At 38.7% G+C, this 24,960-nt stretch overlaps 1 protein-coding gene across 1 annotated transcript; it reads left to right on the top strand.

Annotated features, from left to right (window-relative positions):
• Positions 1 to 11,813: 11,813 nt before the first annotated feature.
• LOC145772693 (uncharacterized) lies at positions 11,814 to 23,983 on the top strand. Its single transcript, XM_082584565.1, has 4 exons — positions 11,814 to 11,905; positions 20,943 to 21,032; positions 22,612 to 22,718; positions 23,228 to 23,983. Exons 1-4 carry the CDS (start codon positions 11,851 to 11,853, stop codon positions 23,423 to 23,425), a joined length of 450 nt encoding a protein of 149 aa, XP_082440691.1. The 5' UTR covers positions 11,814 to 11,850; the 3' UTR covers positions 23,426 to 23,983.
• Positions 23,984 to 24,960: the final 977 nt, after the last annotated feature.

Here is a 24,960-nt window from a genome sequence, read left to right as displayed (position 1 = left end):
ATTGTTTCACCAGTGTTCGCAAGTATCTATATTAATATTATAATAATCAGCTTCGTGCTTGTTATTTTCGTGGATGCATTAGTTCATGCATGCTGCAGCATCAGTGTGTAGCATTTATTACCTACAGAGAAAACCAGCTTAAGTAGGCTAACCAGTTACAATTTTGTTGCAAATCCTGTGATGCAATGAAAAATAGGAGAAAAGAAAGCGGTCCACTATTTGTTGATAATCTCTTTTTTTTATCCTGTTGGTATAAAATACAAACTGGTTGACAGTGGACAGTCACTGTAGGCAATTATTTGTAAGCAACGCACCGTAGCGTAATGTTGTCAATTTTGACAAAAACTTCAAGTTTTGTTATATACTGTTACTTAGCCTTGATGCGGCCTTCATGGCTGCCATGGCACAAAGATATTAACAGTCATCGACGTGAAATCTTACTGGTTAAGTCAGTGGTTTCCAACCGGGGTGCCGCGGCACCCTGGGGTGCCAATTGCAATGCTCAAGGGTGCCGCGAGATATTGCAATACGCCCGTTCTTTATTTTAACTTTAACCCGTTAAGTGCAGAATTTATTTATTTCTAACCGAGTTACAGTGCGTATTTAGTTTCGCGTCTCCCAGTTATTCCTGGCTCTTTTCTGGAGAGTCGCTTAGTGGGAAAGTCGCTGGCGGCAAGTAGATAATCCGAGGTAAGCCTTTGTTTTCTCCCTGAGGAAAACAGCGTGAAAGAGATTTTGACTCGTTACTGTGCTTTCCATAAAAACGTTTGAAACGCATCATTATTGCCCTGTTTTATAATTTTATTTTGCGTTTTACGCCTCACAAAGTCAAATTGCAATGATGGATTTAGTTATTGGATTGTGTAACCCAGCACGATTGTTTGCGAACCATTGTAAATCAACCAATTCACACCCAAGCACTGCCACCGCGGGAGATTTACTGGACTCTCATATTTTTTGAATCAAAAGAAAAAAATTAATTGACAGGGTAACGATGGAAATTTTAAGCTTATGCACAAGCAGAAGCCTCTCGACGAGTTCTGGATAAAACCTCAAACTGAATATCCTTGCGTTGGAAAGAAAGCTATTGTGCTTTTTCTGCAGTTTTCCACGTAATATGTGAGAGTGGATTTTCCGTACGGTATTAACAAACATAAAAACTAAAAAACAAGAATGACTGCTTATAGTCGAGGAAGTAATGCGAGTGGCCTTATCGAATGTGCACTCAGATATTAAGGGACTTTGTGCAAGAAGTCAAGCCCAAATTTCACACTGACGTTTGAATAAATAGGCTACATTTATTTACGCGCGCTATACTGTACAACTTATTCTGTGTTATTTCATACAGTTATATGAAATCAGAAACCTCATAAAATTGATCCAGTTTTGCCAGGGTGCCGCAAACTATTTATCTCTTTCATAGGGTGCCGCAAGGTCAAAAAGGTTGGGGACCACTGGGTTAGGTGTTTGAACAAAATGAGGTCGCAAGTTCATTTTAAATACTTCTGCGCCGCAGCTGTATATACTAGGCTACTGTAACCTAAGTAGGCTACTAAGTACAATACTAGGCTACTGTAACCTAAGTACTTAAGCCAAGTACTAGCCAAGTACAATACTAGGCTACTGTAACCTAAGTACTTAAGCCAAGTAGCCTACTAGCCAAGTACAATACTAGGCTACTGTAACCTAAGTCTTTTACTTTAGTGTTTTTCTTTTGCTTTTGTGATTTGGACATTCTTGTCTGATGCAAATAAACAAAAACAAAAATAGTAGGCTATGGCACTTATTGCGAAGTTGATCTGATAAAAAAATTCTTTAATGCAGATTCAGCATCTAAAAATATTTATTAGTAAAATCTTAGCGCTTGTAGGCTACCAGAAAAAGTGTCAACAGCTGTAGCCAAATTGATACCATATCACCTTTTTTATTAGCAGTTTATTACCCAGATAGCAAATCGGTCATTTTTTTGCATTGATTCATTTATTTGTAGGCTATTGGTTGATTTATTTGTAGCTATCAGACAAACATGTCTACATTTAAACCAAAAAAATATAAATACTTAAAAATATAAGACATAAGGGCCTATAGTAGTAGGCCTACACAAGCAGCATCGGCTCAAAAGTAGTAATCAGGACAAATCAGCACAATCACATAGTTCTATAACAAAAGCCTACTGTATAATGCGATCGGTTATGCAAAACTTGATAGACTCTTTTTACATCAAGAATGAAAGCAATGAATGGATGGCAAAGAAAAATGTCACATAGATAGCACATATAGCAACTGTAGCATGTCAGTTGTAGTGTTTGAAATATTTCGATTTATGGAAAGTGTCAGAGAACATTGAAGTTTTAAGTAGAAAATTGAAAGATTTATTACAACGTTGTACAAAGACATAAAGTGATTTTCGCAAGAGAGCTTTAAAAGTTGTAATATTTACTGCACCTTGACATTCCCGTGCACTAGCAAAAAGAGACATATTGGGTAAAATTCGAAACAAGTCATTGCAGGCAGTTGCATGCAGGCAATCCTGTTGAACGAAAAGCGAGCCGTGGCCTTGTCATCTGATGAAGGAGAGTTGATGTGGACACTGGACATCCAAATACTTCAAAAATATTTTCAACAAAATGAATCAATTATAAAAATAGTGGGCAAGCCAAACCAACTTATTTGTTTCGATATCGCCTTATTAGTAGGGCGATTTTTTGTAACCTAAAAAATTCAAAAAAGTAACTTTATTTTTGCGAAAAAGTAACCAAAAAGTAACTTTATTCAAAGACAACCAGAAAGCGAAAGAAAAAACAGCAATTCAACATGAAAAAAACATTTAAATTAGCTTCAATTTGTGCTCAAATTATAGTTGCACATTCAAATTACACACATGTAATGTTTTGTTTTACATTCTCTGGCAAAAAGCTTCTGTCAATCAAACACTTTAGCTGTTGCAGGGAAAACAAGTGGTTAAATATAGTTAACACAATTTGTTTCTGTTGAAAAGGAGCGATCTTCCTGGCGTCAGCACCACCTGACTACTCACTATAGAACAGCGAGCATTGTGTTTCGCTAACCATACCGGTGTAGCCTCCACACTAGCCATCAAGACTTTTCCAAAAAACTAGTGGTGCGGTACTGATGAGCCCAGCCTCATGGGCAAAACACGTGTCTATCGCTGAGTTCCTGCTACACTCGACTGCGGAGAAACACAATTTGTTTCATCGAAAAAATTACTTTACGACTTTTCGGTAATACACGCGATACGAACAAGCATGGGCTCGTGCAAACCTAAAATCCGTAGGCCTACCATAGTAGAAGATAGGCTATATTAAAAGTCTTGGTATTAGGCCTACATAGAATGTAAATTCATCTCTACAGTAGCGATGAAAGATAAATAAATAAGGGAATTAGGCAAAAAAGTATGCAAAACAAAGTGACCTAACAAATGAAAAGTAACCTAAAAACACAAAAAGTGACTTTTGGTAGCTTTATAACTTCTTAAATATTGACCCCACAACCATGAAATTTTGGTTCTACATTTCTTTTGATAATTGATAGCCTACAACCAAAAAAAAGTAACTTTAGTAACAAAAAATCGCCCTGCTTATTAGGCTACAAGTAAATTAAATAGCTGCAAAATAAGTGTCATAAAAGCAGCTTTCGTAGTAAGACTACATTTTCACTTATGCAGGTAGCCTATCAAAATCTCCAAAACAATCCCGAATCTCCATCAAGTTTAAGAAACAACTTTCAAGCAACAATACGTCTGGCATGAAGTGAATGCGATGATAAAATTAACGAGTTAACTTTGATGGACTGCAGTTGCACATAAAAAAACAAAACAAAGAAAACAAATTGTGTCTTTTTGCTGGGCATGCGTCTTCTGCAGCAAAGGATTGATGAAGAAACAAAAAAAAACAATAAATTAATTTCAATGCTTTTAAATTTTTGTCAACAGGTTATGGTGTTTGATATTTCGGTGTTTCTCGGCAGTCGAGTGCAGCGGGCAATGTCAACGATAAACACCGGTGCAGTTTCGCTGACGAGGCTAGGCTGGTCAGTGTCGCAGGCGATAAACCAATTAATTAGCATCGGCAACGCATGGGTAGGCTACAAATGATTGACACGGCGAGGAGACCACAATGAACATAGTCAAAGTCAGGTCAAAGACTTCAGAGAACAGGCCTGCCGCCTGTGACGGGGAGCGGCGGGGAGCGGCAGGTGATGGGGAGCGGAGCGATTTTGGGGTGGCGACACACCTGGCGTGGAAGTCCAGCTTAGGTAGCAGGGCCAGGCTGGGAGTCGAGAGGCCTGTGAAAGAACAGTGTGGATTGCAAACTCTGTAGGACCTCTTCCGCCAAATTTAGAATGGTGGAGAAGGCTAGGGAGACAAGCTTAATTTTACGCAAAGCAAAAAGGTCGACTTAATTAGCCTATGGCGGCCGTGATCATCACCAGTCAGCGCCCACGTCTTCATCACGCGATCATAGCACAGGTAGTCTAGGCCAGTGCTACTCAAGCTTTATAACACCGCGTACCGGCAGAGGTATTGTCATTCGGCGTACCGGTCACGCATTTCAAACGAAAAAACACTGACTTTAACAAGACCAATCCTGGTTTAACAATCTTTCGCTGATATTTCACCAACGGTGTGTGATTTTCGAACTTTTGCAATCCTTAGCACTACGTTACAGGATACACAGTGTGAAGCTTTTGTATGAAAATGTCTGTACATCTGTCTTTGCGCAGCTTTTAACTCGTTTCGTTTCTCCTCTGTTTCGTTTCCTCTTGAAAAATTATTTAGGCTTATTTCTAATTTCGTGTTTTGAATATACCGTAAGTGCTTTGTTTAGATCTCAAGTTTTCATTGAGTCATTGCTAAGCACAACTTCATCAACGATACATTGCGGTTTCGGCATTCTAACATTATCTATTGCTAAATTCTAAATGGAATGTATCGTATTGGGGAACAAAACGTGAACGAAATCGTTTACCACCAACACTTTGCTACTCCCAATATCACTTTTATCGTAATTTGTTGACTCTGAAAGTGGTAATTGTTTCTTATCTATGTACATGCCCATGCGACCACGTGTTGCTGTTTGAAAACTTAAGTTGGGGAAGACGGGGCTAAGCGGGACACTTTTTGTAAAAACGTAATTTCAGCAACAGTGATGGTTGGATTTAGTTAATTTCTTTTTTAATCGAAAACCTTAGTTGGTCAGCATAGTTGGTTCGAAGATCAAGCGGAATCTTTCTACTGTTATAGTACAAATCAAAAAAAAAATTTTTTTTAAATGTCCCGCTTTGCCCCAGCCGTGGGGCAAAGCGGGACACTTCATTTTTGCATGATTTGGTTATTTGGTACTGTTTAGCCGCTTCTCTCAAAGACAACTTCTTGCTTTTCCCATCTTCTATTGCATTCTTAATATTGATAGCCTATCCGTCCATTTACCTATTTCAGTTTTTCTCTTATAGCGACGAACCATTGTGAGAATTAAATTGTGTAGGCCTACCGGTACAATATAAATGAATACTGATACATATTTTACAATCTTGAAGGCTAAAAGAGCTAACAGAAGAACCACAGATACAATCTAGACTTCTAGAGTCTCATATTGCCCTAATGCAGTGTCCCACTTTGCCCTAATACAGCTGTCCCGCTTTGCCCCAAAGTATAGCCTTTAGAAAATAACATCTCTGCTGAAACCTGTAAAGTTTTAGGTAAAAGTTGCTTTTGTTATCAACAAATACTGTCTCAATGTCTAAGATAAAAACAAAGCTACCAACAAATTCGCTTATGCTAACGAATGTGGTAGCTACTTTTCCATCGCTTTTTTATAACAAACCATGCCAAAACACATTTTGCTTCCTCACGACACGCGTTGTGCTCTGCCAGTCGCCATTTTTTCACAGCAAATACAGTTTATAGTTGCCTAACTAGTGCTTCCGGTTAGAGGGAGCCAAAGAATACAAAACGTGAGAAATCGCGATGTCCCGCTTTGCCCCGCGTCCGCTTTGCCTCGCGTCCCGCTTTGCCCCGTCTTCCCTTATAGGCTACATCGCTTTAACGGCATAAAAAATACAGAAATTATGCCGCAAAAGAAAAACAACTTGAGCGTTGTGAAGAGCACATAGGCCTACTGATCAACACAAAACAATAGTAAATTATTTTCAGGCTAATCGCGTACCGGTAGTCAAGTGCTTGCGTACCGGCACCGGTACGCGTACCACAGTTTGAGTAGCACTGGTCTAGGCTACGCTTGACTCTTATAGCCTACCCGGTCTGTCCGTAAATGTATTTAGTCTTAAAACGTATAATTTTTAGAGATTTTTGATGGAAACAGTGGAACATAAGAATAAAACTTCACCAAGAACTTGTTTTCCATGATGAAGTTGCAATGGCAGTGTAGTGGCACTGAAAGATAATATTATTATCAAGGCCATTTTGACTTCACTAGGTAGCCTACTTGAAAAAAGTTTTTTTTGTGGCAGTTGAAGACAAAAATAGCGCGTAATAAAGTTGCGAAAGCGCAGAAGTTACGCCGCGCTACCGAGTAGCAGTAGCGCGTTCATTTTCATCGACTGATAGCTTGTAGCGGTAGGCTACCATTTGGCATAGTCTATTGTAGGCTACCCATAGCGGATTTCTTTAAAGTATCGGATGCCTATTAATTGCCCCCACTAGTGATTATTAATTTAGACTAATAGGCTACTGATGGATCTCGACGATGTGTTTGAAAAGTTTTGAAGTTTTTTACTTGTTTGTTTGTGACAGAGGCTCCCCTCGTAGGGCCGGTTACCGAGATTGACAGAGTGAAGTTTTTGTGTTTGTTGCTGGAGATTTGTTTCATTCAATAGGTGCCGCTGAATGGAGAGCAGTCCTGAAGTGCGTTGCTCAAGCGCACACACCGAGAATCGAACCATCGCCGTGTGATCTTGAGCCGGGCGCGTAACCACTGAGCTAACGTGGCGGACACTGGGCTAACGGTTTAGTGTGAACAAAGATAAAATAAAAAATAATTACTAGACTTTTATCAGGGATATCTAGAGAAGGGGATATGAAGGCTCGCAGCGATTGCCTTATTCTCATGACACTACCAGGGCGGTAGTTTGTAGTGCTTTAAACACGCGGTTCTTTTTAAAATGGTAGAAAGTTTTGTAGTGCAGATGGTACAATGAGCTACAGAAGACAGTTAGCAAATGTTACATAGAGCATATTTAAAGAATACTTGCTTACAAAGACAGTTGAAAAGTTACCAGTTAGCTGTTTTTTTTTTACAAAGCCTTTGCAGTAGGCTAAATGTAAAGCAAGTATATGGGTAGTTGAATTAACAAGCAACCATGAGCATGCTGTGAATATCCAGGCCTGATGCTAATAGCGCAATGCAAGTTATCATAACAATATTTATTGAACTACTATCGGTGCCAATTGTCATTTTACGATAAACACAGATTATTTACGATAAACAAAGCCCTTCTATTGTCAGACGTAATAAAAGCCTTCGTATCCCCTTCTTTAGATATCCCTGACTTTTATTTAATAAAAGACAGAATAAAGTAAAACAAGCAAAATAAGCCAAAGTGAAACATTGTAGTCGATTGCACTACAGTAGGCTACAGTAGTAGACTCTAGTGATGCAAGCCGCGCCGCGCCGCGCCGCGTACGCGGCCGCTTTTGACTTTTTCGCCGCGTGCCGCGCCGCGCCGCGTGGAAGGTTGAAATGACAAAGCCGCGCCGCGCCGCTTGCCGCGTAAACTTTCAAGAAATTAATTTTTCGTAAACGTAAACTTTCAAGAAATTAAACTTTCGTAAACGTAAACTTTCAACTTTTCAAGAATCAGCTATGAAACTTCAAATTTAAATTGGAAACACGGATCAGTTATTTTTCCCTTCGGAAACCCTAAGATGGAAAGCTATGCAAATTGCAAATGGCTTGCAGTTGACAGGGTTTTAGGGCTTGCTTGTCAGGGAAGCTGTACGAATGTTTTTGGTTAGTAGCCTAGCTGATAAGCTCAGTTACCAGGCTATAGGCCTAGCGCAACTACCGCATTATTTACTATATCAGTTAGCCCAGTGAGTTCAGGCTATAAGTTTTACTCTTGTGTGTGTAGTTCATATAGCCACTGGCATTATAATTGCATTATTGCTTACAAAAAGTGTTCAAAAGTCCTGATACTGGATCCAGGAACATTCTATTTGTCTTAGTTTGTATTATGTCTTAGAACTTAGATGCATTGCTGATAAGAGAATATGATCTGGTTAGCCTGGCCAATTAGTGCACAACTGTATTGGTACTAGGTTACCAGTTATATGCCATGGATGCTTTTTCCTACAATTGACTTTCTAAACAATAACTCGTTAAAATATTTTTTTTTAATTTTGTAATTTGCGGTGTGCGGTGCGGTGCAGTGTCAAAGTTCCAGATAAATTGCGGTGTGCGGTGCGGTGCGCGGATAGATGAGTCAGTTGCGGTGCGGTGTGCGGATAAAAATTTTGGGTTCGCTGCATCTCTAGTAGACTCAGTAGTACTGTAACAGAAGTGGCTAAACTAACATTCTGTATACGTGGACAAAGCACTACTGTTGCTTCTCAAAAAGGTTTCTTTATTGATTACCCAGCGTGCAAGAGGATGTCATCAGATAGCCGAGACAACGACGAGCTACACCAAGTTGTGTCAATTTAAAAAGAACGAATATTGCCATGCTAGCGTGTTTTATGCAAGAATCGAGTGCTGCCAGGCGCATTGGAAATGAATTAATAAAACTTGAAACAGTTGAATTATGCTAATAATATAAAAACTTGAAAGTAGACTAAACAGTAGAATTATGATAACTGCACTGCAGATATGGCTGATGACGAATACGAGACAGCAGTCGGTACATACGTTGGCCCCAGTCAAAACGACGTTGAAACGTAGATGAAACGTCGTGAATGACGAAAACAAATTAAGTTATGATTGAGGGTTAGAAACTGAAATTGAATACTGGGGCACAACTGTAAAATCAGCCATGAGAAAAATATTTACAAGCGTTTTTTAGAGAAAAAAAAATTAAGCATGTATACAAACAGGTAAGCGTCCATGGCTGTCCATGTCCCGCCTCCGAAGAGATAGGACCGGACGCCCATGGAAGCAAACCAGAATAGTAAAAAAATTGTATGTAGCCTAACGGTGTACGCGCGTGGTTGTGCGAGACAGAATGTTCTAAAGTCATACTATTAGTTCGAGTATTTCGATGAGGGAGGACGAGACGACAGCATTTGATTTGGAAGTTCGGTGATGTATATGATGAGCACGACAGCAGGTGATAAGCAGTTCAGTTAGTAGTCCATTGATGGATGACGAGCACGACAGCTGTTGAGTTGTGAGTCAGTCGATATGGGACGAATATGACAGGAAAGAGGCCAGCTTGTATAGTTGCAAGCTGTGTGACATGCAGCCATTGCATGTCGAAAGTGGCGCAAAATAGCGGCACTGGTTGGGTTGACGGCGCGGTGTGCTTCTGACGCAGAGAAGGCTTGAATGATGAACGATGCAGCAATTGCACGTCGAAGGTGTGCCGCAGGGAGTAGCGACAGATATGGGGTTAACCATATTGGTTGCGTCGGTGGCTGTGGATAGCCGTATTGAAGGTCATCTCCGTGGAGGCATCTCGTGTTGAGGTATATGATGAGGGACTGTTCAACTCAGTGCAAGTCGTGAAGAACATGGGGTGCTGTGGTGCCATGTTGAAGTGGTCTCATCAGTGAGCTTGTCGTGTCATCATCGTGGTGTTGAATTGAAGTTCCTTGAAGTCTCGCATCAACCTCTCGCAGCAACCGTGTTGATAGGCAGGTCTGAAACGAAATTGATACAAAGTAGCGACCGCTAGAAAGTTACACATAAGCAGTTCAGACACATTAAAAAAAGCGATACATGCGGGGATACAAGTAGTTACAATATGGCAGTGCCATAGGCGGCAGACGCCGGCTGATGATGGGACACATAATGAAAAAGAATAGCGATACATGCAGGGATACAAGTAGTTGCAATATGGCAGTGCCATAGGCGGCAGACGCCGGCTGATGATGGGACACATAATAAAAAAAGAATAGCGATACATGCAGGGATACAAGTTATTAAATTGGTAAGGCATGGCAAGGCAATGCCGGCTGGATAGGTAGGAAACGAGACAAGAAACTATGAGAGTCGTAGTATAAGTACGGAGTAGGCTCAGCACTCATTAAAAAAGAGCGACAAACACGAGCATAAAAAGTAGTTACAACGTCACATGACGTACAATAGTAGGCCTAGTACAACTAAAGTGATATTAAACGAATCGCATTTTGATATAAAATCGCATTTTTCTAAATGCTCACCCGCTGTAAAAAAACATTGTATTTCGTTCTTATTGTATGTCGTTTTACGCATCCCAGTTGTGGAACAAGTTTAGATCTTCTCTAGTATAAAACGATTACGTGTTGCTTACAATGACTCTTTCAGAATACTGCACAATTTGCCTCGTTATGTCAGTGCCCGTGAATATCAAGTAATGAACAATATAACAACGTTTGATGCTTTATTGAGGAAAAACATGTTTTCGTTTATTAACCGTTGCATACACTCTTCAAATCGCTTTATATCAGACCTGATGTCATCTGATTGTTTTTATCGTTCTGAATACTTTCAATTCTTCCAACGCTCATTGTATGTAAATATGTAACAGTAGGTAGCCTATTTAGTGAGCTTTTAAACCGACGGCATCCAAAGTGACTCTCTGTGACCTTTGTGCATTTGCAGTTTGTGTATTATTTCGTTGTTTTGTTTTGGATATGGACAGCTTTGTCTGACGTAGATAAATAATAATAATAAACGCCACGCAATTTATACGAGGGAAAAGAACGCAAGAATGTAATTGAGGTAGTAGCAAAATCAAACTTTTGTACCCTGTAGAAAAAAATGTTACGTTTAGCAAACAAAAGACTATAAAAATCAGAAACAAAAACAAACTCAGTGGCAGCTGATAAATAAACTGAAGTAAATTTTTGAAGTGGTTGTCGAGAGATTAGTTTGACAAAATCTGGCAACACTACAGCTAAATGCTTTAACGTCTCTGACCTGGCTATGTTTATTGTGTTCTTCTCGCCGTGTCAATTATTTTGTACTCGCGCGTTGTTGATCAAAATAAAACAGTTCATCATCCTGTTTCCTGTAATGTACCGCAAGCTCAGCGTAGGTTTGTAGTTCAGTTTGTTTTTATTTCTGACCACAACGAAAAACAATATATGCCAAACATAACAGGGGTCCTGAAAAGGTGGAAGCGACAAAATGTGGACATTGTGGTTTTATTGGCTTTTTTCTTTCCACAAGGATAATAGTTTGGTTGGTTTTGAATCTTTATCCTCAGACTGACAAAGCCTTGATTGGTTATTCCTGGTATTTTAGCATAGGTACCGTACTTGTGGACGCTCTTGACACAGGACCGGTTATCAAGATTGGCAGAGTGAAGTTTTCTGATTGTTGAAGTGTTGTTGCTGGGGAATTATTTCATTCACTAGGTGCGGCTGAATGGAGAGCAGTTATGCAATGTGTTGCTCAAGCGCACACCCCGAGAGTCGAACTTGCGCTGTATGATCTTGACCCGGGTGTGTAACCACTGAGCTAATGGGGCAGACTGTTTATTTGACTGGAAAAGCGGTGGTCGAATAGTAGGCTATTAAGCTACTCTTGTGGCATGAATAAATGGTGCAATACTGACAATCCCAGCCACTGTTTAGGTTTCTTATATAATATATCTTGTACAATATAATAATATAGCCTAATGCTTTTATGATTTGTAGGCTAGTAGAAGAATTGCCTAAGTTAAAACGTAAACATGAGGGTTATGATAGGAGTTGATGCGAGTGAAACAGCAGAGAGAGCTTTTGATTGTAAGTAATTGCTTGGCTGTCTTAGTGTTTTTCGCTTAGTGTTTTTTAATTGCCTCCTCCTTGATTACTTTGTTTGTTGGCTGTAAAAAGTTATATATCATACCGTACAATACTTCTTTAAAAAAAAATGGTTTCATCAATGTCAAGTTTACTTTTAGGCAGTGTTTTTTAGCAGGCAATTAAGTTTGAAGTAAAATGTTTCTGTGTAATACAGCGGTTCTCAACCGGTGGGCCATGGCTCACTAGTGGGCCATAAAAAGATTTTGAGATGGGCCACAGATCTATTTAAAAATTTGCCAGAGTTAGTAAAAAATTTAGTTTCATTTGTGTTACTATAGTTAATTTTACACTTGTGTGTTTTGTTTAGTTGTTTTGATTGTAGCATTAGCAACAATGAATAGTGTTACTGTAATTTGCTGCAAAATAGTACTTTCCATTCTAATTAATGAAATAATAATCTTGGTGGCGGGATGTAATCAATGCCGTCCGTTGTATAATAATATACGAACGTTGATTTTAAGCAACTACAACAGTGTAGTTCTTATAGAGAGCCACTTGGCTCCGTTAGGAGAAATTGAATTGGGAAGAAATGTAAATCAAATGTAAATTTATCTAAATAGGATAATTAGACCGGGAGCCCGCGACGTCCACCCTAGGTGAAAAAGTTACCAATTTCTATTCATACAGCGATGTCCGGTGGTATGTGGGTACTCATAATCTGGAAGTCTGCCGGGCCGCCGGTGGTGGGTGTGGGAATGGGGGGCATTTTTCATGGCCCAAAAAATGCGCTAGGTCATCTGAAATAGTTACCTCTTGAAACTTAGTTGGTTGTAAAGTAAATTGTTTCTAGATGATTGTCTGGTATGTGACAGACATTTTCGGTGGTGGGGGGGCTCTGACAGACAAGTTTTATACCCCCCAAAATTTGCGCTAGGTCAGCTGAAAAAGTTACTGAATAAAACCAACTGATTATTAATCTGTGAGCGTTAAGCTTCACAAAAACATATGTGACAGACAAATTTGCTGGTGGGTGTCCCCTGACAGACGACCTAAAGTAGGCGACCCCCCTAACTGAGCTAGGTCAGCTGAAATAGTTACCGGATAAAACCAATTGAAAATTAATGTGTGAGTGTTAAGCTTCACAAAAATATATGTGACAGACAAATATGGTGGTGGGTGTCCCCTGACAGACGACCTAAAGTAGGTGACCCCCCTAACTTGAGCTAGGTCAGCTGAAATAGTTACCGGACAAAACCAATTGAAAATAAATGTATGAGTGTTAAGCTTCACAAAAATGTATGTGACAGACAAATATGGTGGTGGGTGTCCCTTGACAGACGACCTGAAATAGGCCTAGGTAGCCTAACCCCCAGGTTTGCACTAAGTCAATTGATAGGAGGGATTTGTTAGCTGTGCTTTTGAAGTATGGTATACTAAGTAACAGAACGTGATTTATCTACTTCATTTGTCCACACAAATAAAAATAGTTTCAGTGCAAGGAACTATATCAAGCGTTTTTACATCTGCTTGGCTCACTACAATCTCAGCTAGTAAATCAACCGTTTTGTACATTGGTTTAACGTCTGCAGACGTTGAATCAATTTAAAAAAGGGTTGATTTGCTGTCTGAGATAGAAAAATCCGGTTGTCTTACTTTTAGCGAGTTTGGTGATTGGAATTTTACAGCCCTAGTGCAAGCTGTTAAATTAGTTTGAAAGGGATCATTTGCTTTTGTGTCACAGTGGGCAACGACACATTACTAACAATTCACTCCTTAAAGCGCTTGATCATCTAACTATACCCTAACCATTTAGCTATGTGATAACACTTTTTTCAAAACTCCCTACAATAAGCTACTATATGACATCACAATGATAAATAATCATGTACTCTACGTTTTTTATTCCTCCAGCTCCAAACCGTTATTCCATGAACAAGACTTTTCAAAGAGGCAGTTAGTGACAATTCAGTTTAAGCTACGCAACAAATCAGCGATCTAACGAGTATGGATAAACATTAGTAGGCTAAGTTGAAGAATATGATACAAAAACAGTGTAAAAAGCATCCTTTCGAAGAAAACATTGACAGCAAATCAACCGTTTTTTACATCCATTCAACGTCTGCAGACGTTGAATCAATGAAAAAAAAAAACAGTTGATTTGCTGTCTGGGAGTAGGCTAATTAGTGTACGTTATTAGCCAATACAAGTATTGCAACTATTTGTATAGTTTTGATTTATGTCTGGTGATGTCTGCAATACGTACTCCTAACTTTAGAAGAGTTATCAGGTGGCTTGGCTACTTTATTATTTTCAAGCCAGCAATGTTTTGCCTATCACACCAAGGTTTCATTTACCCATAATTCTAGGAGTTACTCAAAAGATTTGCAAGATTTTTTGTAACAAGCATGTTGGAAAAGCAGCAGTAACTTGGACAGACGTCGAAAGAGTGTTCGAATTTTGGAGTGATATTTTGCAGACAAACAACTATCATACCAAATGGAGGCGTGCGTCATTGATCAGTTGCCTACCATCATCGTAACTCCGCCCACCGATGAGGATGCGCCTAAGGTACCGCATAGTAACTATCACGATAAAGGATGGTATTTCGCACGCGACGTGGAAGCGCTTGATTTGAGATTAACTCGTATACAGTTATATCGCGATTGGCAACGCAAAACTATAGATTAGTAACCAACATGTTGCTAATTTAACTTTACGTTGACATACGTCTAACTCTTTAGGCTCACACATTTTTTTTTTCAGGTCAACTATGAAAGACCTGCAGAACAACATCAACTATGTTTTATTTGCTGTAGCACGACTTCAGACGATGCAAAATGTAAAGTTGTGAATGTAACAATCTGGACTTCATGGAAAAACATTGCAAGCATTCGACTACAATTATTATCATCCAATTGCTTTTCTGTCACCACACGTAAAATCATTCAGACAAGTTCCTCTGCGTTACCCACAGGTGTCTATCATCAGTCATGTCACAAAAAGTTTACCTGTACAGCAGTTAAAAGAACATTTCAACCTAAGGCAGTTGCTTTATCTTCTGCTAAAGTTGAAAAAGATGCAAAAGCTCGCTCCCTAAGTCAGACAAAATAGGTTTATTGAAATAATCCTGCATATTTTGCTGTTGTAAGCCAAAGAAATACAAAAACAAAGAAGAAAATACCGTTAAGGTGTCAACGATGGATGGATGCAAATCACTTTCCAAGAGCAGTGTTTTCTAAAAACGAAAGGATTAAATCACTAATTCGTAGTGGTGTGGACTTAATCGCCAAAGAAGCAGAGTATCACAAGTCTTGCCTGGTTCATTTTGATAGTGAGACTAAAAGCAATCCCCAAACCACCACAAACTGGAATATTTCATCTCGCCAAACTCACAACCTTCCTTTCCTAACAACATGCGAATTTGTTGAGGAAGAGATGCAAAAGCAAAGGCCAATGCTATTTTCAATATTGTTTAATCTTTACAAAGATGAGTATTTGGTAAATGGAGGAAATAATGTTGAGCTATGGTCTAGCACCACACAGAACCTTGTGAGGAAAATTTCTCATAAGTTTGGTAAAGCACTAACAATAAGTAGTCAATTTTATTTACAACTCACTTCTCTCCGCCCAAGAAGAAAAACATGCTCTGATAGGTGATTATAATAGTGCCAATCAAGATGATCAGTTTCGAACAGTGGCACTTCTCCTACGAGGTGAAATATTGAACTTACGAGCTACTCAAAACCAAAACCCCGAATCCAACAATCATAGAGAGCTTGAAGGATATGGCCCCAAAACTTCCCGAATGATTGCAACTCTTCTATACCACACTATTATGCGGGTTGAAATCCAAATTTAGTGATTCTCACACAGACACAATGGAAAGAAAAGTAGAATCAATGTACTCAGATGCTGTGTATAACGTCAGTCGAGGTCATGTAAAGCCATGGAAGCACACAATACTTGGTTTAGGAGCAATGACAGGTTCCAAGTTAACTTTGCAGATACCTAACAGGGAAGGCCACACAATTAACTACAATGATGTGAAAAGTTTAGAGCCGGAATTTGCATACTCCGCTTTAGCACAGGAAGAAAGTAAGAATCACGTTCCGTGAGAGAAGCATCTCATCATATTCAGGAAATAATGGATAAAGAGCCCATCTTGACATGCAAAATGAAGCCGCTAGATATGTATTGGTTCAGCAAAAGTAGAGATTTTGCAACTCCACTCTATGCTGATTTCATGAGCAATAACAGGGAACAGAGTGGATTGTCTACCGCTACAGTGAATATGTTACATGGACCCAATAACAAGATTACCAACCAACACTAACGTTGTTTAAGAAACACTGGCTATAGAACGATGAAGGTTGCAACTGAAATTCACCAACAATATGCCGTGGTGACGTATGACGTAGCTGTTGCACACCCCTGGTTGCACAAAAAGCCTACTCCATTTAAGCCATTGAAGCTCCTCTTTTTGACAATCTCCTCATTATGCTTGGGAATTTCCACATGGATCTTGCATTTTTCGGAGCAGAAGGAACCTTCATAAATGATTGCCATATTGTCGTAGTCAAAGATCATTGCCGAGGGATTATTACAAGGGTTCATTATAAGAAATTTTACAACAGGTGTACTGTACTCGTGTGCACGAAATTACAGCCAAGGTCATGGAAAGAAAGCTATACGATCGATTTTTGACAACTTTAGATGCAGATGAGATTGACAACTTCTAGCAAGTCATGTTCACTATTCCAACTGACAAAGCAGAAGTATGCTTGGCCAATCCAGTCGTCACCGAACATCGGGAAAAGTATGAAGAATGCTTTAACAGGTCCATGAATGGAGTGTTTGGTGAAACCTGTCAGTTCTGGACACTATACGTGTTCTTAATAAACCGACTCTATCGAGAAGTGCAGAGATGTGTCAGGATGAACGACATAAGTGGTTACATGGTTATTGTACCAATACTTCTAGAAATATATTTCGCTCTGAATTGTCTAAATTATGCAAGATGGGAATCGTTGTTCTACAACAAACTAAAAAACGCGTATCCGAAACTTGAGGGCTATACTAGATAATGGTGCTTTCTCATTTAGGCGTACCAAAAAGGATTACTCTAGGACGGCAGTCGACCTGTCTTTAGAGCAAACTGCGAATAGGGACGCTGCGTCGCAGGTACTGTAATAAGAATAATTGGCTTTCGGAACTCGAAAAGTGCCATAAAAAGATGTTGTGTCACAGTTACACAGAGACCTGCTTCTGTAACAGAGTTAACATATCTTGCAGGCTTAGAACAAGCCGAAGATTCCGGCATGCCGTGAAACAATTACGCAATCACAGAATTGTTCAAGAAAACGAACAAATGTCACTATTATGGCTGGTCGAAAACAAATGAAGTTATCATTCCAGACTGATTTGAAGGCGCAGCTATACCATCTGAGCTATTTAGTAAATCCGAGGAAAGAAATGATGAGGATGACATTGAGAATTGTGATGAACAGTGGAGCGGAGATTCCGACTCGCAAGATGAATCTGACTTGGAATTGTTTTTTTAGTCAATGACTCACCACCATTGCCAAACATTTTTTCTTATATAAGCTAAAGCTAGACTGTTCAGTGTTGGCGAAAAATTCAGACAAAAACTTTTCAAGTATCAATAAGCTACCCTTAACAGTGATTGTTATTATAGATCTAACTAACCCTAACCCAAATTGGGTAATTGCTCAATTTGCATCATTTTTATTTCGGTATTCCATTAGTAGTTAAAATGCCTGCGATACGTAATACTTATTTTCTGTTGTGCACACATAAAACAAAACACTTCTTCAAGTTTTTTTGCGGTAACTCCTGTTATTGATTTAGCGCAATACTGGGGGTTACCTAGGCCTACTTCAGGTCGTCTGTCAGGGGACACCCACCATTATATTTGTCTGTCACATACATTTTTGTGAAGCTTAACACTCATACATTAATTTTCAATTGGTTTTATCCGGTAACTATTTCAGCTGACCTAGCTTAAGTTAGGGGGGTCACCTACTTCAGGTCGTCTGTCAGGGGACACCCACCACCAAATTTGTCTGTCACATATATTTTTGTGAAGCTTAACACTCACACATTAATTTTCAATTGGTTTTATCCGGTAACTATTTCAGCTGACCTAGCTCAGTTAGGGGGGTCGCCTACTTTAGGTCGTCTGTCAGGGGACACCCACCAGCAACTTTGTCTGTCACATATGTTTTTGTGAAGCTTAACACTCACAGATTAATAATCAGTTGGTTTTATCCGGTAACTTTTTCAGCTGACCTAGCGCAAATTTTGGGGGGTATAAAACTTGTCTGTCAGAGCCCCCCCACCACCGAAAATGTCTGTCACATACCACACAATCATCTAGAAACAATTTACTTTACAACCAACTAAGTTTCAAGCGGTAACTATTTCAGCTGACCTAGCGCATTTTTTGGGCCATGAAAAATGCCCCCCATTCCCACACCCACCACTGGCGGCTCGGCAGACTTCCAGATTATGAGTACCCACATACCACCGGACATCGCTGTATGAATAGAAATTGGTAACTTTTTCACCTAGGGTGGACGTCGCGGGCTCCCGGTCTAAATCTATTAAAATGGGTAATTTATTTATGACTGAGCAGTGAGCACATAGTTTTAGATCAACGTCCAGTTTTTACAACACTTTATGATGAAATAGACCACTTTGTAATTGCCATCAAGTCATAGCCTAACTGTAAGCGGTAGCCTACTAAAATTTGTGCAGATCTGTTTTTAGAATTTTTTTTGTGAATTATTGTGGGAAGAAATTGACAATAGTTGTGTCTTTCAAAGAAGGAATACGAAATTAATGTTGAGAACCACTGTAACTACAAGTTGGTCAATAACGTTCAGGAACACGCATCTCATTGATGCACGGTATAATCTGTTTTGGAACATTTTCTGCTGTTTATTGGTTTTTAAATCTATTTTGCAGTTTTTTTCTGGCATAAATAATCATTGGGCCATAAGAATTTTTTGTGCAACGAAAATGGGCCACGAAAGAAAAAAGGTTGAGAACCACTGGTGTAATATCTATTTCATACCCTTGGGGATACTATCCCGAGAAACATCGTATGCACCGCTGATTCAGTTGAATGATGATGATTATGTGCCTGATCTGATACAGACGTTGGCGATCATGGTCTTCCAAACTTCTCTGTCATTTGCCATTCGTATAAAATCGTTCGTTTTAACTGTTGTGTTTGTGGCCCATTGATTCAAGCTGTTTAAATAAGTTAATCTTTGTCGACCTCTGCTTCTTTTTCCCTGTATCATCCCCAATAGAGCTAATTTTTCCAAATCTCCATGTCTGTGAATATGACCTACAAATTGCATCTGACGCCTTCTAACTGTTGTTATTAATCTCCTTTCTGCATTTGCCAATTTCATAACTTCGTCATTACTCTTCTTTTCAGTCCAAGATATCCTCAACATCCTTCTGAGAAACCACATCTCAGCAGCCTCTAGTCTTTTCTTCATATCTTTACTTATTGTCCAGCATTCACATCCGTAGGTTAGAATTGATTCTACATATGCTTTTAAAACTTTAATTTTGGTCTTTATTGTCATGTTGCGATTCCTGAAGACTGTGCTCATTTTACTGAAAGTATCCTTTGCTATGGCGATTCTCTTTTTAATTTCAGTGTCACTTTTGCCATCGGAAGTTATAATATATCCAAGATATTTAAATTTATCAACTTGTTTAAATTCAGTTGAATAAAACAATTGAATTTCTAACTTGCCGAGAGCAAAAATGTAATGCGTTGTTTGGAAAACACGATCACATCCTCTTATGACAAATGGAAAATTACCCAGAGAAATTCTCAAATTTCAACAAATTAAAAAAACTCTAAGTTTATTACTCATATTTGAAAAGACATAAAAAATTGGGCTGTAGGCTACTGAAATTAAAAATTGACCACAAAAATGCAGCAGCCTAACGATTGAGTTGCTTTGAGTCAAAATTTAATGTAAAAAAATAAAAACTGTAGCGGTAGACAATCCACTCTGTTCCCTGTTATTGCCGCATAGTATCGAACTCATTTCCTCTTGAATACCAGCCCGAGAAGGATCGTGCGCGCCACCCAACCAGTTGACTAGAATCGCCGAATTTAGAACTTATATAGACCAGCTTTTTTTTCTTCTCGTCTTTTGCTTTGAAAGAGAAAAAGAAAAAAAATGCCTGTATATATATTGATGTCATGACCGGTCAAATAGTCTTTCAGATTAAACAACCAGAGCCGGTTAAATAGCCACTGCCTTTAGTTAATGAATAGGTAAATTAGCAGCTGTTTTGAGTATTTTACCATGCTCTGTTGAAAGCAATGTTAAGTTTATACTGAAGAAAATACTAAACAAATATTAAAAATTCTCATGAATTGTGATAAACAAACAGCTTCGGTTAATGTGAAATTGAAGAATATAATGTGACTTATAAATAAAATACAATTCTTCACTGTCAACAAAGTATTTGCAGTCTAAGTCCAACCCTTTCTCTAGGGTCTGCTACTATTCGGTGAGTCTAATTCGGCTAGTCCGATTCGGCGAGAGCCCTTTTTGGTGAGTTCCCTATTCGACAATTTTTTTAATTTTTTGTTTAAAATTATCGGGTACCGTAGCCTAATTATCATTGCCGCTTTTACATCATTTTAACATCGCTAAACGTTGAAATAAGACCCTTACCCTAACCTCTAACCCCAACCCCTAACCCTAAAACGGCAATGATAAACCCGATAATTTAAAAAAATCGCCGATTAGGGCTCTCACCGAATCGGACTCATCGAAACGGGCCATTCCGCTTTCACTATGGTACTCTCATGAAGTGAGGTAAAGTGTAACACATCTTCTTAGAGTCCCTTGCTTTAGGTTCAAAACTCTTTCAGGTCATATCAAGCAAAAACACATGGCCTGAATTTACTGCGAAATCAAATATAAATGAGGTTCCTTTCATTTAAAATTGCTTACAATTGACTTTTCTTTTTTAGTTTACATGAAGAATATGCATCAAGAGCACCATAAAGTGTTTGTTGTTTATGAAGCTGATCAGCCTGATCTTCCTGTGGAGGCCTATACACGTATGTTCGATTTAAACTACTTTTTGGTTGGTTCTGACAATGCAAAAACCTTTTCAAGTATCATAATTGAGGATAGCTGTCTTGATGAGTGTTTAGTTTGTTTTGTTGCTTCCAATTTTCTGTTGTGTTGCTTTTGTACTTTGTAACTGGCACAAAATGAGAGCTGATTATTTGTGTGTCATACAGCGGAAAAAAGTCATTTTACTTCAATAATTGTGGACTATGTGTGAATATACTTAATTCTGTAAAGTACCTAAGCCACAAATAATTTTTGACATTGATTGTCAAGAGGATCAAGGCATTCCAGCATGACCAATCTGTAGCACTGTAGCAGGGCATCTCTCCGTGAGACTATTTGGCAGAAATTCTATTTCATCTGTTGAGCACATCTTTCCTCCACATATTTTTGTTTACCGATGTTGAATTCTCATTTTTTCACCAGACACTTGTGACATAAAAGGTAGGCTATCCAATATGTAAACAAGAAAACACAGCCTATAAACGAGCAAACAGCTAACCTACAACTTGAAATAATATGTCACAGTATAATTAATTTATAATGCATTGTGATTGAACAAAATTGTTTGAATGGCGTAACAAAATCAAAATCTCAGTTGAAATAAATCTTATTTTTATGTATATGTTTTTGTTTGTAACAGCATTATCCATTTTTTTGTGTCCAATTGCGCCAACGTATCACATTGGAGCATAATTGTGCTTTAAATTTTAAGCAACTTTATTATTTTCTACTGCTTGTTAAAACTTTGTATATACTGGTAGAAACTATGGTGTTCATGATCTATGTTCAAATGACAATATTTTCATGTTGTCTGCTGGGGCTGCTTGAAGCAAAATGTTTCAAAATTGAATTTCCATTTAATAAAAGTTATAATGGTATTGTGACATCATCTTACTTTCATTTGTAGGTCACCTTTTTTTGTTTGTTTGTTTTGCATCACATTCACAACAAGTGTGTATTGATAAAAATTCTACACTGGTAAACAGAAAGATGTGGAAAGCAAGGAAAGATATCCTCAATGGTTGAAATAATACTCATACCCACTACCCAGAGCTTTGGAACTGGAGCTAGGAGCCGGAGCTGTATGTAAAATTTAGGTGGAGCTGCAGGGCCAGTTGTTTGATAAACAGCTCCAATTAATTTCATGAGATGCTATTGGCTGATTTCACACAATTTAACAGCAACCCATCACAAAATTGATAAATGTTGGTTAGTATTTTTAATTGTTGTGCGTCTGCTATTTCTTAAGACTTTTAAACTTGGGCGATTACTGGTCGAGGGCGACTGTTAATGAAATCGAAAATTGTTCGAGAAAATACGGTAATGGAGCCAGAGCAACGGTATGAAAAAGCTTTGAAGCTGGAGTTATGCTCTGATAGAAAAGAGCTCCGGAGCTGGAGTAGTTTCATTTTTATGCCGGCTCCAAAGCCCTGCTCATGCCAAACAGTCTTGTGGTGAGATGTCTTTGTATCAGCTCAGCAACACCAAAATGTTGTATGCCCAGACTCTTCAAGTGTATTTCGTAATGGAAAGAGAGCTTATTGTTGTATGTCTTTTTAGACCCTGATGCATTTTCAAATGAAATCCAACAAGTTGTAGTACATCATGACAAGAAGCTCACAGAATTAAAGCAGAAGTATGATAAAAAATGTAAAAGCATACCAAACGTAAGTTTTAATAATCTCCAATAGATAGTTGAATGATTGCAAAGGTCACGTGTTTCTGTAAAATGTTTAGTTATATATTCATTGTTCACATTTCAAATATAATGCTTCTTAAAATAACTTCTGTCTAGCATTACTAGAAGTAATAAACCTGCATCGAGAGACTCTGAAAGTTTTTTTCTTGGACAAAAATCCTTGGACTCTTTGGATTTTTTTATCGTATCCAGGCTTTTTGCCTGGTAGTTTTGCATACTTCATGCGAGAAAGTTTTGAACCACTGACACAAGCCCAGTTAGTTAGATTTCAGAATGATGTTACTGCTTTTTGTATGCCAATTATTCCATCCACTAGATGCCTATGAGTAGAAAGTTGTTCTTGAAGTGCTTTACTCAAGCGCACCACGCACCCGAGAGAGGAACCATCGTTTCTTGATGTTTTTTCGTTCAAGTCGAGAACTTAACTGACTGAGCTGTGAAACAGAAGCCTTGCTGATACAGAATTTCTAACTTTAGCTTGACTATGAAATAATAGTCGATACCACCAAGAGCAAACCTTCTCATGGAATGGTCAAAAAGGCCGAGGATATTGAGGCGGGTCTGATTGTGATGGGCCATCGAGGGCATGGGCTAATTCGACGCACCATATTGGGCTCTGTAACTGACTACGTGATACAACACGCAACAATACCAGTCCTCGTTTGCCACAAGTGAAATAGTTCAACTGGTGATTTTTTTACTAATGTGAAGGTAGCTGTGTTGTTTCTTCATGCTAAACTTTACTTTTAGTGCGGTGCGTTTCCAGTTATAGCTTGTTGGTGCATAGTTTATCTACAGTCATTATATCGACTGTACATATGCTATAAGATATATAATATTGTAGCCTACATTGCAGGGTATGCAATGCATGCGTACTTGTTAAGTCTGCTTTTTGCACAGTATGTTAATTAAAGATTTACATAAGTCAATTTTATCTATTTTTATTTTACCATGTTTTTATATGCTTCAGCGAGACCAAAATTTTACTGTGATTTTTTGCGATAACTTTCTATTCTCGTTTTCCTAAAGTTCAGTTCCTTTACGAAGCGTTTTACCTATAAAGTCGATATCAAACTTCCGTACAAAGTCTATGTTATACTACAAAGTTCATATATCGCTTATGTATTGTTTGTTTATAGATACTGTGGTTTGTATTATTGCTCATATACCTGTAGTGTACTCTGATTCGTAGCCGTAGGTATATGGCTACTGAATACAACATTGGTGACTGGTGCTGCATTTTGCTTTGAACTCACAAAAATCACCGTGCCTGCAAAAACGCAGTAAAATTCAGAAGAACAAGGCATTAGACAAGAAGTTGGCACGGCCACTTCACCGTCATTTTAGAGAAATGAGTACCGTAGGTAGTGGGATGGCACAGCGGATAAGGATTTCCGATGTCGTAATTGAATGTGAAATATGGGTAGTCGTAATTGCTGAAGAAAGGAACTGGCCACCGTACTCATTAGTGTCGAAGGCCCAGGAGCTGAGTATGGGACCATCTAGGAAACATAAGTATGGAATAAACTACTTGCTGTACTAAAGCCCTGGTAAGGTAATTCAGAGTACGCTGGTTGTTGTAAAGAACAATACACATCTTAAGAAAACCCCTCAAAGTGCGTTTACAAATTCCATTAGAGAGATTTTCTGTGATGCCATTACCCGATTAGAGGTTTAAAATTATCATATGAGAAAAGTCTGGAGAGAAACTAACAGCCCAAAACTCTTACTTGCCTGCTTTTCAGCTGCAAAGTTTTTAAGTATTACTGGCCTGAGTGGATAAACATTGTGCTGAAAGCAACGTTGTTTTCACACATAGCCTACAGTAGTCTACTTGCCAACTAGGAGAAAGCTTTTCCTTATTTGCATAAACAAAGTATTGAAAAGATTGACAACAATGAGTCATTGTTTTCGCGTTGACGACTTACAATCGTAGTGAGAGTTTGACCACTTTGTAACTTAACGCTACAACGTCGTTTTGTGTCATCGATATTGTGGGCATGATTTTCCTCGCTTTGGTAGACTTCGCTGATTGAAGTTAAACCTCTCTCCAACCAACAAAACTGGTTCTTTTTTATTGATTCGTCTGCAAACGTTGAATCAATGTAAAAAGAACCAGTTTTGCTGGCTGAGTCTGAACGTAAGCGAGCCATCTGCTGAATTTACTCAAATTAACGTAGCCTACGTGATAACAGCGACGTAACATCAAA

The sequence above is a fragment of the Aplidium turbinatum genome, chromosome 6 (genome assembly GCF_918807975.1).
Source record: "Aplidium turbinatum chromosome 6, kaAplTurb1.1, whole genome shotgun sequence".
Lineage (NCBI taxonomy): Eukaryota > Metazoa > Chordata > Ascidiacea > Aplousobranchia > Polyclinidae > Aplidium > Aplidium turbinatum.
This window is presented reverse-complemented; position numbering and strand designations above follow the sequence as displayed.